The 15,960-nt window shown below is 37.8% G+C and overlaps 1 protein-coding gene across 5 annotated transcripts in view; it reads left to right on the top strand.

The window, feature by feature from the left end:
* Positions 1–15,960, top strand: part of LOC126106779 (zinc finger matrin-type protein CG9776-like) — a 268,248-nt gene that overhangs the window by 21,626 nt on the left and 230,662 nt on the right. For 4 of the 5 annotated variants that reach the window (XM_049913158.1, XM_049913157.1, XM_049913159.1 and 1 more), the window contains one exon: positions 13,010–13,322. In XM_049913158.1, coding sequence (XP_049769115.1) covers positions 13,010–13,322 — 313 coding nt within the window. The remainder of the gene's footprint in view (positions 1–13,009; positions 13,323–15,960) is intronic. The other variant, XM_049913160.1, reaches the window with a different exon arrangement.

Consider the following 15,960-nt stretch of genomic DNA (forward strand, 5'->3'; position numbering starts at 1 on the left):
TAGTATTGTAGTTATGCACACTGCTATTAGTTTTGAATTGGGTTTGGTTGTTAATAACAAATTTCATAAGAGAGTATATATACTGAGAAGCTACTGTGAATATCCCTAGATCCTTAAATAAATGTCTGCAGGATGATCTTGGGTGGACTCCAGCTATTATTCTGATTACACGCTTTTGTGCAATAAATACTTTATTCCTCAGTGATGAATTACCCCAAAATATGATGCCATATGAAAGCAACGAGTGAAAATAGGCGTAGTAAGCTAATTTACTAAGATGTTTATCACCAAAATTTGCCATGACCCTTATTGCATAAGTAGCTGAACTCAAACGTTTCAGCAGATCATCAATGTGTTTCTTCCAATTTAATCTCTCATCAATGGACACACCTAAAATTTTTGAATATTCTACCTTAGCTAACTGCTTCTGATTAAGGTCTATATTTATTAATGGCGTCATACAATTCACTGTACGGAACTGTATGTACTGTGTTTTATCAAAATTCAGTGAGAGTCCGTTTACAAGGAACCACTTAGTAATTTTCTGAAAGACAGTATTGACAATTTCATCAGTTAAGTCTTGTTTGTCAGGTGTGATTACTATACTTGTCATCAGCAAAGAGAACTAACTTTGCCTCTTCATGAATATAGAATGGCAAGTCATTAATATATATTAAGAACAACAAATGACCCAAGACTGACCCTTGTGGAACCCCATTCTTGATAGTTCCCCAGTTTGAGGAATGTGCTGATCTTTGCATATTATGAGAACTACTTATTTCAACTTTCTGCACTCTTCCAGTTAGGTACGAATTAAACCATCTGTGCACTGTCCCATTCATGCCACAATACTTGAGCTTGTCTAGCAGAATTTCATGATTTACACAATCGAAAGCCTCTGAGAGATCACAAAAAATCCCAATGGGTGGTGTTCGGTTATTCAGATCATTCAAAATTTTATTGGTGAAAGCATATATGGCATTTTCTGTTGAAAAACCTTTCTGGAAACCAAACTGACATTTTGTTAGTACTTGTTTGTTACAGATATGTGAAGCTACTCTTGAATACATTACTTTCTCAAAAATTTTGGATAAAGCTGTTAGAAGGGAGATTGGACGGTAATTGTTGACATCAGATCTATCCCCCTTTTTATGCAAAGGTATAACAATAGCATATTTCAGTCTATCAGGGCAAATGCCCTGTTCCAGAGAGCTATTACACAGGTGGCTGAGAATCTGTTGAGAACAAGCTTTTAGTATTTTGCTGGAAATGCCGTCAATTCCATGTGAGTTTTTGCTTTTAAGCAAGTTTATTATTTTCTTAATTTCAGAGGGAGAAGTGGGTGAGATTTCAATTGTATCAAATTGCATAGGTATGGCCTCTTCCATTAACAGCCTAGCATCTTCTAATGAACACCTGGATCCTACTATATCCACAACATTTAGAAAATGATTATTAAAAATATTTTCAAGTTCTGACTTTTTGTTCATAAAGTTTTCATTCAATTTGATGGTAATACTGTCTTCCTGTGCTCTTGGTTGACCTGTTTCTCTTTTAATAATATTCCAAATTGTTTTAATTTTATTATCAGAGTTGCTGATTTCAGACATGATACACATACTTCTGGATTTTTTAATAACTTTTCTTAATATAACACAGTAGTTTTTATAATGTTTGATAGTTTCTGGGTCACTACTCTTTCTTGCTGTCAAATACATTTCCCTTTTCCGGTTACAAGATATTTTTATACCCTTAGTAAGCCATGGTTTGTTACAAGGTTTCTTACAAGTATATTTAACTATTTTCTTGGGGAAGCAGTTTTCAAATGCATTTACAAAAATGTCATGAAATAAATTATATTTTAAATTGGCATCAGGTTCATGGTACACCTCATCCCAGTCTAACTGCTGTAGGCTTTCCCTGAAATTTGCAATTGTTAAATCGTTGACTGAACGTACTACCTTGTAGGACTGTTTAGTATTGCTGAATGGAGCTATGTCACATATTGTAACTAGCTGTGCACCATGATCAGAAAGACCATTCTCAACAGGCTGAGCATTTATCTGGTTAAACTTATCTTGGTCTATAAAGAAGTTATCTATCAGTGAGCTGCTATCCTGTACCACCCGAGTAGGAAAATCAATAATGGGTATCAAATTGAAAGAACCGAGTAATACTTCAAGGTCATTTTTCCTATTACCCTCTTTCAGAGAATCTGCATTGAAGTCCCCACAAATAATAATTTGCTTCCCCCTGTCTGACAGATAGCACAACAAGGAGTCCAAATTTTTCAGAAATAGATGAAAATTTCCTGATGGGGACCTATATACAGTTACAATTATAAATGTGCCTTTATTTAATTTAAGCTCACAGGCACATGCTTCTATATGTTTCTCTACACAAAACTTTTTTGTTTCTATACTTTTTGCACAATGATGACTTTTGACATATATGGCAACTCCTCCTTTCTCCATATTTTCTCTCATTACATGTGCAGAGAGCTTATATCCACTTACATTTACCTTATCCACATCAGTAACAATGTGATGCTCAGACAGGCATAGTATATCTATTTCATTCTCAGCTTCTAAATCTTCTAAACAAACCAGAAGCTCATCTATTTTTTTCTTTAAACTCCCAATATTTTGATGAAATATACTTACATTATTTTTAATTATACTTTTATGAGAACCTTTCCTTATTCTAACATTTGCAGTACTCTTCTGTCTGAGTTTCTCATTGTGCTTAGGCCTAGTTGCTATACCAGTGGTCACATGGTGTTCAGAGAGGCAGATTATGTCAACTAGGTTGGGTGACTTTAATTCATCAATGCAATTACCTAGGACTGAGATACAACTTGGTGGAGATAAAATTTCTGGTGATTGGTGAAAATTTATAATTGACAGCTGTGATTGGTGATCCAATGTGGTAGAATTGTGCTGTTTAATTTCTTTCCTAAACTGAAGATTTGTTTCAATCACACTCTAATGTTGCTGCGTGGGGGCCAACCAACTCCAGAATGATGTCAAGTTCAGTTTTTGAAGAATTTGTTGTTCTCTTTTTGGTCTCCATGGCACGGTCACGATACCCACTTTTTGTAAACAATATGAAAATCTTGCATAAGTAAAACATAGCAAGGAAGTTACAATATTGTAACTCATCGAGGTAACTGCGGTCAAACTCCCAGTTAGCTAACTTAATCACGATTAAGCTTTAACTGTGTTTATGGGATCGTCAGTTATCTTGCTTTTTAATCAGCGTTGGTGCAGTTGGCCCCAGGTGTTTCTGTCTTCCATTTGGAAGAATAGTTTGCTGCATTTGCAGAGACAGTCACTCTTTGTTTTCAGTTGCACAGATATGAGGTAAGCCTTTGTAAAACACTATCCAAATTCCATAGCTGTCAAGTTCATAGATAAGAAGTGCATAAAATTGTGTCAGAGACAGTGGCAACTCATATGTATACATTCTGGGTGTTCACAAATTTTTAAATTCAAATAAATATGGAAGTGTGAAATTAATAGTGTCTGCTGTACAACAGTTTCTGCTGTAAAACAGTTATGCTTATCAACATGTTTATACAACTTCAGCTGCTGTGAATAATAATAAGCATAACTTGTCTGAAAAAAGAAATAATTGTTTTTGTAGAATTTTGTTAAAAATTAAGTACAGTTTATGGCAAGAACAAAATACCGTTTAAGCTCTCACTCCTCACTGTTTTGAATTTTTGTGTAACTGGAAGTTTTTAATTATTTTATTTATTTATTTGTTTTTGAGAAATGTACAAGATCCCTAATATGTGTATTAGATAACAAATTAACTTCTATGCTGAAAATCTGACATTCTTACATTGCACCCACACGGCAGCTTATGCTTATTGTACAATTTTTTGTTAAATGTGCATGTATAGTCATACTTACTTGATTTTGTCACTTGCAGACAACGGATCTGCTCTGGGAGACCCTAGTTCCTTTGTGACTAACTTTTCCTGGCAGTTTTCTGTTAGCACCAGAAACAAATTCAGTGGAATTCATGTTGACACTGCACAGGAAAGCTGATTCCTGCCCACTAAACAACCAGCTCCAAACACAAACTACTATTTGTGGAAATGATTAAATTCAAGTAGTACTATCTACCAACAAGGTCATTGGACTAGAATACAAATGAGGTGCCGAGAACCACAAGTGCCAAAAGCACACCATCTTCGACCCAACATTTAAGTGAATATCAGAGAAATCAGTGAGACAGCTTTTTGTGAATTTTCATATATGTGTAGAATGTTGGCCTATAGTACAGATAAACCTGATTCACCATAAGGTCAACAGATTTCAGAAGCATGAATAAATGCTACAGTCTCACAGTTGACGATGATGTGCTTAATGGTTTTCAGCACCTCAAACGGATCACTTTACAATAAAATCCAAAGCGTAATATACTGTATCTCATTCAGAATCCCACAAAATAGATTTTTTTTATCAGTATAACTGTAACATATACTGATGTCTAATCTAATTTTACTGTATAGTGAGTGAACTGGCATATCTGAGAAATGTGCTACCGTCTAGTGGTATTTATACCAAGCAAAAGGGGATAAATGTCTGCTGCAGTGTGCTGCCACCTGGAGGCATTGATGTAAGCTTGTAGTTGAGTAGTAAGGTCTAGCAGTGCATGTTGTTTATCAAACCCATATGTATTTGGCATATAAAGCAAATACACCACACCAGTCGCACATGTCCGAAAGCTCCTTAAAACATGCACAACTGAAGGTGTGCTCGCAACCCTGATGTCAGGTTTCACAGAGTCTAGAGGAGCATTGTAGCATAGCGCGGTAGCTTTAGTGCCATGTGTTTCAGATTACCACATCTGCATTGTGTTTAACAGCATTCAAAGGAAAAATAACCAATAAATCCTCAAGGTATCAAAAGTTAGGGTGTGTACCTGTACATGCTCTTGTGCTCTTACACAACAGCTGTCACTGATCAGAAGCTTTTGTGAACTCACGAAAGACCACTGTAAGACTACTGTTATTGCCTAATGATGTGCTAATCTTGTCAACAAACTTGTTAATTACATCTATAGAGCGTTTTCCACTCTGGAAGCCAAATTTCTTTTTCAAAATAAACTCACGTTTCTCAATAAAACTTCGAATCCGGATGGCAGCAGCTCCTTGAATATTTTTGACAGGACTGGAAGGGGATAGGTGGGATAATAAGTTAGCATATCCTCTCATGTGACCCTTTTTTTGAACAGCGGTTTTATTTATGCATACTTTTATCACCTTTGTGTAACATCCATCATAGGCAGTGGGTGTTCTGTTATTTTACATACAAATTTAAGAACTATTGTGGGTATTCCATTCCAACCTGAAGAATTTTTGTTTTTCAATTTTAACATAATAATTTCTAGTTCTATTGTTGACACTGTTTTAACTTTTGTGAGGCATTCAGATGTTTGACCCAGTCTGAAGGGACGCACTTTGTTTCTATAATCTGCAATCCTGGCATCTGATTTCACTTTGCCTGCCAGGACAATAATGCACAACACATTGGCAGCCCCTGCTAAGAACCTGAAGTTACTTCTGTACCTGTGAATGACTCTCCATTCAAGATAATGTGTTATGTCCTCCCTACTAAGAAATCCTCAATCCAGTCATAAATTTCGCTTCATGCTGTATGTGGTTGTACTTTCATTAATAAGCATTGGTGTAGCATTGAGTCTCGGGTGCTTTTCTGAAGTCAAGACATGGCTCTCAGGATGTCACGTTGGATACTATTCTGTTCGTTATCTTTGTTGTGGGCATTTCTTTCCATTTAAAGAGAACTGCTGTACATTATGCGAAGTTCAATTTTTTCAAGTTAGTTTGCGATCAACAACAACAGTGCTTTGCTGTAGACAACAGCATTGTCTTGGAACAAACCAATAGTGCTGATGTTCTACCTGATAAATAGTTAGTGTATATTTTAGGACATTATTGGTCCTAATACATTTCCATAGTAAGTTAGAAGGAGAAAGTCTGCTCACTGGTTCCAACTTGAGATAGTTGCTCGGCTTGTGATTCAGGTGAGCACATATTACTACGGCAGTTGCAATGCGCAGCTCATCATTTCGTGCATGGACATAAGTTTACGTAAAGAAATGTGTAGGTTTCATAAAATTACCCCAGGGACGATCAGTTGCCACTCGAGAGGAACCTCTCGAGTGTGAGTCGCTCGAGGTCAATGACATTTATGACATTCGACATGCCATAATTGTCTACCATGCAGCCACAACATTGGCTGCTAATGGCGACAGGAGGTGGGACTGGGGTATCCTATGGTGAGCACAGCATGAGGCTACAGAGCATAGTTGAACTGCTTAGTAGACAAGTAACTCGCAGCAGTGCTAGTGGTGTCGATACGAAGCAGAGGAACGGCAGTGATAAACGTAGCAAACACTGCATTATGTCAACAACTACAGTTGCCGAAGTTGACATTTCATCAGAAAGGAACCCAAGGAATTTTGCAGAGTGAGAAATAAGTAGCGTCTCTGCAAGATGTGCAAGTGGAATGTGTGGTGTCGTATATGCTCGATTGTTTGGGTATGCATGAGGAGTGCAATGATGACAATGTGTGCTTAACATGTGAAAGTGATATTGAACCAGGTGTTGAGCCATGTAATCGTGATCCTTGTCGGGCAGGAAGCCACAAATTCCTTCTCCAGTGAAACATGGTAAAGGACAATGGTTGCCTAAGGAGCAGGTGCTAAACATAATTACATATGTGGTAGATCATCTGCAGCATAGTTAAAAAAAATATGAACAGATTTTGACTGGTGTTGGTGCTTTCAAGGATCCTTGATACAATTTACAGGATGTGCATGATATTGACCTACCACATTATGCGCATCAAATTGTTCGCAACATAGATTACAGTTATTTCAAGGGAAGCAGTGGGTGGTTGCATACCTTCAAACAGTGCTACAGAATTGGAAGACATAAGTTAATGAAGTTTCAAACAAAGTGTCAACTTCATGATGGTCAGCAAACTGCAGAATTGGCCCGAAAATTTGTGGATGAGATAAACAAACTTAGCCCATCATTCAGTAAGGAATTTGTTTTCAACTCCAGCCATTCCAGATTTGAAGAGGAAATGCATACGAAAGGAACTGCGGAAATTAAGAGATACTAGGAGAGTTGTATCAAAATCAACTATGATCAATGTCTTAACACATTATTATACGATTATGCTGACTGTTAATCTGGATGGTAAATTATCTCGAAAGTGATGTATTGTGCTGCAAGAAGTTGGAGGTGCTCTGCCCCCTATGATTCTTTCTCATGTGTGTGATCTTGCATGGACAGCAGAGAACATTTACATCGCAGCAAGCAAGAGTGGGAAAATGAGTGTAAGAGAACTGGAATTGTAGTATGAGCACTGCTTTTGGCCAATGTCTGGTTAAAATAACTTCTTTTGCTTGATTCCTGGTCTGCATATAAAGCCATACTCCATTAGTGCAAGCCAGTCGGAGTGGCTGAGCGGTTCTAGGCGCTTCAGTCTGGAACCGCGCGACTGCTACGGTCGCAGGTTTGAATCCTGCCTCGGGCATGGGTGTGTATGATGTCCTTAGGTTAGTTAGGTTTAAGTAGTTCTAAGTTCCAGGGGACTGATGACCTCAGCTGTTAAGTCCCATAGTGCTCAGAGCCATTAGTGCAAACTATCTCTCTTGAAAAGTGTGTGACATGGCAGTTCATACTGCCTGGAACCACTGGACAAATTCAGCCTCAGATTGTTGTTTCACTATACCTATAAAACATACAGTTGCACTATATGCAGCTACACTGTAAAGGATAGCTAGCTTCATGGTAAGCTCCATGACAGACTGTTTCACATTTGGTTTCATTCCATTAGTTCTCCTCACCTCGTTACACCAGTATGATTCTGCATTCTTTAAGAGTAGATACCTAGCTGAACATCCTGCTCAGTTTGTAACTCCCAAGGAGTTTGCCTTTGATCTTGATGATGTCAACCTTTGTGATCACTGTGGCACACCATTTTTCATTTGGTGTTCACTGTGCAAGTTAATGGTTTATTTTTTAACATTTCTTGAATGTCAGTCATGTCCATTTTGTGAAGTGGATCTCTGCACCTCCCAGACACTCATTCTCTGTCACCCTCCTTATGCACATGCTTATATGTTTCCTTCATAATTGTTAATGCAACACTTCCAAATAATCCTTACTAAAGATTAAACTGTGACCTTGCAGTCAAGGGATTCCTTGTTGGTTTCGATAGTTTCCCAGTCACACTTCAACATTTTTGAAGACTTGAACTCCCCCCCCCCCCCAAATTTGTTGTCCAAGAAACTCAGGCATTTAATGCAGTGGAAGACCAGTTTAGAACAATGTTCATCACATGATCTACATCTAAATCTTCATCTACAAATGTGCTCTGCAAGCCACCTTATGGAGCATGGCACAAATTATCCTTTAGCCTGATTAGTCATTTCCTTTCCTGTTCCACTCACAAATAGAGCGAAGGGAAAACTTTTCTATATACCTCCATGTGAGCCCTAATTTCTTGTATCTTATCTTTGTGATCGTTCTGCGAAATGTATGTTGGCAGCCGTAGAATTGCTCTGCAGTAAGCTTCAAATGCCAGTTCTCTAAATTTTCACAGTAGTGTTCCTTGAAAAGAATGTCACTTTCTCTCCAGGAATTCCCATTTGAGTTCCCGAAGCATCTCTCTAATGTGTGCTTGTTGTTCAGACCTACCAGTAACAAATTTAGCAGCCTGCCTCTGAATTGCTTCGATGTCTTCCTTTGATCTGGTGCAGATCGCAAATACTTAAGCAATACTCGAGAGTAGGTCGCACTAGCATCTGATAGGTGGTCTCCTTTATAGTTGAACCCCCACACTACTTTCCTAAAATTCTGCCAATGAACCAAAGTCAACCATTTGCCTTCACTTCCACAATTCTCACATGCTCATTCCATTTCATACTGCTTTGCAGTGTTGCACTTAGACATTTAAACAATGTGACTTTGTAAGGCAGGACACTACTAATACTGTATCCCAACATTATGGATTTGTTTATCACACCCGTCACCATTAATTTACATTTTTATTCATTTACAGCTAGCTGTGATTCATCACACCAACTAGAAATTTTGTCCAAGTCATCTTACATCCTCCTACAGCCACTCAGTGATGATACCTTTCAGTACATGGGATCTACCTGATGACCTTCGTCCATAGTTCACAGCATATTTTCAGAAAAGGACAAGCTGAGTTTTGCACAAGCTACGCATTCTGAAACAGTTCTTATTTGTGGACAGATGCTTTTTGGTTTCAAGGAAATTTATTGTATTTGAACTAAGAATTTGTTCAAGAATTCTGCAGCAAACCAATGTTAAGGATATGGGTCTGTAAATTTTTTACCAGGTCTGTTCTTTTAGACTTCTTATATACAGGAGTCACCTGCGCTTTTTTCCAGTCACATGGGACTTTGCGTTGGGTGAGATATTCGCAGTAAATGAGGGATAAGTAAGGGGCCAATGCTGTAGAGTACTTTTTGTACAACCAAATTGGGATTCCATCCAGACTTGGTGACTCAGTAAATGAGGGATAAGTAAGGGGCCAATGCTGTAGCGTACTTTTTGTAAAACCAAACTGGGATTCCATCCAGACTTGGTGACTTGCGCCCCCCCCCCCCCCCCCCCCCAACTCTTTTAGTTGTTTCTGTACGCCAGGGATGCCTATAACTATGTCGTCCACATGGAAGTCTGTGCAGTGTCAGATGTCTGACTTTCGCAGCATTCTACATTGGTAATCTGAACACTTAATGCAATCCAAATTGTGTGTGGGTGGTTTTTGTGGCAGCATTTTGAAGGCAATTGACGATGTCTTTCAGTGTGATGGATATGTGAAAAGAAAAGTTGCTATTAACCATATAGCGGAGATGCTGAGTCGCAGATAGGCACAACAAAAAGACTGTCACAAATAAAGCTTTCGGCCAGTAAGGCCTACGTCAACAGTAGAAAACACACGAAACGACACGACTGCAGTCTCAGGCAGCTGAAACCACACTCCTGGTTTGTGGTGTGGTGTGGTGTGGTGTGGTGTGGTGTGGTATGGTGAGTTGTGGTGTGGTTTCAGTTGCCTGAAACTGCAGTCTGTGTGTGTGTGTGTGTGTGTGTGTGTGTGCTACATTTATTTTTAAGTTTCCACTAGAATATATTGACAGTTTTACAGGTACATAGGAAAATTGAGGAAGTATGACGCTGACGATGTATAATTGCTACTATGAGATCTTACAATGTCGCAATGACATTCAGACAGAGCATGATTAAATTATGCTGTCAGTACATAACTGAATCCTCTTTCCACAAGTGTGGAAATGTTCTTAAGATACTTTCAGTAGTTACTCTTAGGGACAGGAGAGATCTTTTAGAAGCAAAGGGGGTACTTTTATCAGGGAGAATGTGTCTAAATTTCATTAACATTTTGTGAGTCTCTGAGTTTTTATATGTAATGTCGTTAGGAAAAGAAGGGTTAAGTGTAACCATTGATTTGTTGATATGATATCCCTTGTGGACTATTCCATGGACTCACAACCATAAAACACTACAGCTTTTACATTCTTGAAGAATTACATGACATTCGACTGTGAACTGTTTTCTCAGTAGATTGATTTCAGCATTGGCTGTTCTCATCTTATTTTGTATCGCACAACTTCTAGTTCCAGCACCAGTTCATTCTGCGCATTTTCTTAGGTGGAAGAAATATTGGCACATACTGCAGTTTCTCCTAGTTTACCATCATCCCTGCCACAACTTCTCTTTTATGAATAATTTCCTCTGTGAAATGTGAATCACATACAAATTTTAATGAGTCAAATCTCTGTCTTCTTGTGGAATTTCTCTCATCTATTAAAAGAATTTTACAGTGTTTTTTGGAGGTCAGAGGAAACATTTAGCTGTAATCTCACGTGCAGGCTGGAAAGAAACACACGAGTCTTTTTTTCTTCTTCCGTTCTTTTAAGAGCAAGTAGCTAGAAGTCCTACATCAATTCCTTCGCGCAACCAACACCTGCTCACATTCTCATAAAACACTTTGCTTAGACAAAATCACGAAATAAGCACAGTCAAGTTCAACAGAATTCCTCCACAGTGAATATCGAGTGATAATGCTGCTCATAGTTCGCTGGCATATCACCTGTCCTATGCTAGTTATGTTAACATGCAGCAAGACAGCGTACTTCCTCTCTTCTGCTTGCTATGGCATTTCCTGGGACACATCTTATGTCACTTTTGTTTTTGTAGTATGACATACTGAGCCCTGCTAGTAGGGACCGGAAAAAATTGTTTTATTTTATGGCCAAATATGGTGTTATTTTTTGCCAGGTCCAGTGTTTTTCTATGCCAGGTTTGGTGTTACCTTTTTTACCAAATTTGGTATTGTCTTTTTTTTGCCAAATTCAATGTTTGACAACAATTGTTGGTAAATTCAGTGTCTCTGCTTATTTTTTGATCAAGTTCATTTTTGCCAATTTTGGGTTTTTATGCCAATTTTGTTGTTTTTTTTTATAAAATTGGGTGCCATTTTTTGCCAATTTCGCTGTCTGTTATTTTTCTCTCCATTATTTTATTTTTTGCAATGTTTTGGTTTAGTTTTTGCACTGAATTAAGTAATATTTGTTTACAAAATTTGGAGTCCCCCCCCCCATTTTCAGTGTTCTCTTTTGCCAGTTATTTTCTGCAAAATTTGGATTATTTTTGCAGTTTTTTTATACATTCACTGTAATTTTTTGCTAAATTTGGTGCTATTTTATCCAGATTTGCTGCTATTTTTGCCAGATTCATTGTTATCTTTTTGCCACATTCAGTGATACTTTTTGCCACATTCAGTGATACTTTTTGCCACATTCAGTGATACTTTTTGCCAATTTCAGTGTTACTTTTTGCCAAATGTGGTGTTACTTATTTTGTCAAATTTAGTGTCACATTTTTACCAAGTTTGATGTTGCCTTTTGTTTGCAAAATTTGGTGTTGCCTTTTTTTGCCAAATTCAGTGGTTTTGTTTGCTTAAATCGTTTTTTTTACCAAATTTGGTGTTTAATATCAAATTCAGTGTTTTTAGCCAGATTTGTTGTTTTTTGCCAAATTCAGTGTATTTTTTCATCATTTCTGGTTTTTTCCAAACTTAGTCAAATTTTTTCATCATATTTGTTGTCTCCCTCCCTCCATTTCAGTGTTCTTTTTCTGCAACTTTTGGTGTTAATTTTGACATCACATTGTAGTTACGCAGGAAATGATCATTCATTTTAAGATTCTAGGCAGATCCCAGTCTTGAGGAAATAAGATGCCAAAATGGAATTTCAACATTCAATAACTAGCAGTTACAAAAATTGGATTGGCAATCAGCCTTTCTCTGATTTATAACATTTATTTATGTGCTAATATGTCAAATTTTACGATATTTTATGATTTTATTTTATTTTTTATTTTTTTATTTTATTTTATTTATTTATTTATTTTTTTTTTTTTTGCAGATTATTTCATTAAAAATCCCCAATTTCGTGTTGTTTTTCGCATTATTGTTTTCATGAAATTTTCCTCCTATCCTTGCCTATTAGTCAAATATCATTTGAGCCAGTTGTGTATCTGCAAGGATACTCCATACTGCTGTATTGGTCTGTAATATGATACAGTGCTGAACATCTTCCAGAAATTGAAGAACACAGACTGTACTTGTTTTATATTACTTACATCTACTATGTGCAAGATATTGTGTGTGAACAAAATAAGCTTTGTTTCACAGAGGTAGTCTTTTCTGAAACTGTGCTGACTGTTTGAGAGGTAGTTATTTTCCTACAGGAATATCGTAATGCTATACTCGGAGCCATACAACCGGTGGACCTTAGCGATAACTAGAGAGACTGTTATATATCTGTTAGTCATTTTCATAATCCCTAATGTTTCTGTAATTGGTCAATGTCTAATAACCTGAATGCAATGACTGGTTTTGTTCCACAGATGACAAGCCCGAACTTCAACATGTACTGAAAGTTCGCATGTCCAAAGGTGGTGACAGTGGTGACATGAGTCGTTCCGTGTGGGTCGAAGAGGATGCCCCGCCTTCGAGAAATTTTGAGGACGCCAGAGCTAAGTGGGACTTCCAGCCGGGCCGCGCTGCTCGCAACGGAGATGCTCCCGGACTGAGGTCACCCTCCCCTCGACAGAAGAAAGGTGCCAGTGGGCGGAGTGCACGTAACCCACGTGGAGAAGACAGCTTTGCCGAAGACGGTGGGCGTTCGCCTCAGGCTTACAGGCAGTCACAGGTTTATGAGTATGTTTTCATTTGCTGACAGAATTTGTTCTGAGAGTAAATTGGTACTCTCTTACAGTGTTACAGTTTGACAGAATAGTGCTATTGTAAAGAGGATAGTTTTTGTCAAGGAACTGTTCTCTTTTGACACGTTATTTTGGCAGTGTTGACACCTGTTTGTTGTGTATAGTCAGCATACCTTGGAACCATTTCTGTTTGCTGTGCACTCCACTCCAATTGATGCCTTTGACTGTGTGAATACCGTATTTACTCGAATTTGAGCCGCACTCGAATCTAAGCCGCACCTGAAAAATGATACTCGAAATTGAGGAAAAAAAATTTTCCCGAGTCTAAGCCGCACCTGAAATTTGAGACTCGAAATTCAAGGGGAGAGAAAAGTTTTAGGCCACACCTCCAAATCGAAACAAAGTTGGTCCATTGTAATATGAGACACAATTTAGGTCGAATGAATGACGATACACCTATGGTAGTTTGGTTCGGGTCGTAAGCTTAGCAGTTAAGCTGTACCAGGTAGCCGTTGCTATGCGTCAGGCCCTCTGTCCGTATTTATATGGGTACCCTTCCTTTTTCATGTGCTTCGTCTGGTTTGAAGTGATTGCTTATTTTTCTTTGATCTGATAAGTGCCGTTCTCTTTGTTATAGGTGTTTACGTCACTCAAAGTTGAAAATGCATTACTGTACTGTGTCAGGCTTGCTTTTGTGCTTGCTATCGCCACTTACAATTTAAGAAACTAGAAACAAAGAGTGAAACAATGGCAAGAGACTGCTATTGCTATTTGTTGTTACTTATACTGCTGCTTTCTTTGATAATGATAAACAAGAACCAAATAATAGACTGCGTATGATAGAACATGTTCTGAACGAGAGTTAAGCGAAAATTTTCTCTGTTTGAAAATCTTTGCAGACGCCTCTTTAGTACATTACATCCTGCACAGAAATTGGAGTCATCTTAGATTTAAAAATTTTATCAATTGCCGTGCTTCATTTCTGACTGTATCACTATTCGGCATAAGAATAATACGAATATAAACATGACATGATACATGTTTGCTTCCGCGTTTGCTGTTGTCTCACTCTAGTTTCGTAGTTTATTGGGCAGACAGGATTTAAATGAGATAGCAGCAAACACAAAAGAATACATGGCAAAATGTTTATATTCGTGTTATTATTATGGTGAAGAGAATACTGCATGTGGTTCACAATTCATAAAAGTTCCTATTAGCAACCATCTCTTCTCACAGGTAGGAAAAAATTCAGAACACAGAGTTGGCCATATTGTCAAACATCTCAAACAGTCTTGCCAGTTGGATTTTCGTAGTGCATTGAAATGCTGCTACATTCAAAGATGAACAATATGGAATTTGTATTTACTTCAATGGATGAAAATGTATGAAAATGCAGTGTTCGAAACTCAGAGCGGAGTAAAAAAGCTTGTCTTCCACCTGTTTTTAAATTTATTTACTGACGCAGAGGTTTTGGTGCCAGTATTTATCTTTGTGCCTGCGAAGCGCTATATACATTTGACGACAGAAGGTAGTTGTGGCGGCACCTACCAACATTTTTCAGAACTTCCGCTTTGCACTTGATTCTAAGCCGCTGGTGGTTTTTTGGGTTACAAAAACTGGAAAAAAAGTGCGGTTTAGATTCGAGTAAATAAGGTATTTGTTGCTTTTGGGTAAATTCGACACACTCCTTGTAAGTTGTTATTTCCAGAATGAAATTCGTTCTTCAGCAAAGTTTGTGCTAATTTTAAACGTCTTGGCAAATTAACGCTTTGACTCCTACACACATGTTCTCTGCACACCTTGCTGAGCATAACTTTGTTGTCGCTGTACTGCTTGCATAATGCTGCTACCTGTGCTGAGAGGTGTTATTCCAGGTGCCATGAAATACTTATCATCCAGTTTTAAGAAAACTATATGGTGAAAAAAATTTCAGTTTGCGCATCTTAAAGTATGAAACCTTTGCTCGATAAGGAAATGAATTTCTTTTCATTGTTTGTCACAGTTACTGTGTGGAGTCAGATTAAGTAAAGTGTTGCACAAAATGTTAGAGTTTGCAGAGATAAAAATGCACTGTGTAAACTACGCATATGGTTGATTTTAGCCCGTATGTTGCCATGTATATGAAATGTAGATAAGATTTCAGAATTTTATTTAAAATTGAGAGCAGAACAAAATTTCATTTAATTCTTGAATTATTTGTTTTTATATCTGGGAGATGTTCACACACGATACATCCATTTCTGTCCCTGTGCGTCAGGGATTGTGGGATTGTGTGGTAAAATCAGTTGTCACATTTCATAAACGGATCAAGATATCAAAATGAGTTTTTTTGCAAATTATACCACGCAAATGGCCCATATGTTAAATCGTAAATACTTGATCTTTTTTTTTACTAAATGAGGTATGGAAGTAACTCACCCACAGCTGTGAGATGATTGATGGAATGACACAATTAAGGAATTCACACAGTCAAAGGCATCAACTGGAGTGGAGCACACAGCAAACAGAAATGGTTCCAAGGTATGCTGATAAGTGCACAGCATGCAAAGGGTTACAACTGTGTGCCAAACTGGGACCAAAAAATATGGCAGTTACTTGATGTGGGCAACTGCTATACTGACCAAACTATCTGA

Source organism: Schistocerca cancellata, chromosome 10 (assembly GCF_023864275.1).
Source record: "Schistocerca cancellata isolate TAMUIC-IGC-003103 chromosome 10, iqSchCanc2.1, whole genome shotgun sequence".
NCBI lineage: Eukaryota > Metazoa > Arthropoda > Insecta > Orthoptera > Acrididae > Schistocerca > Schistocerca cancellata.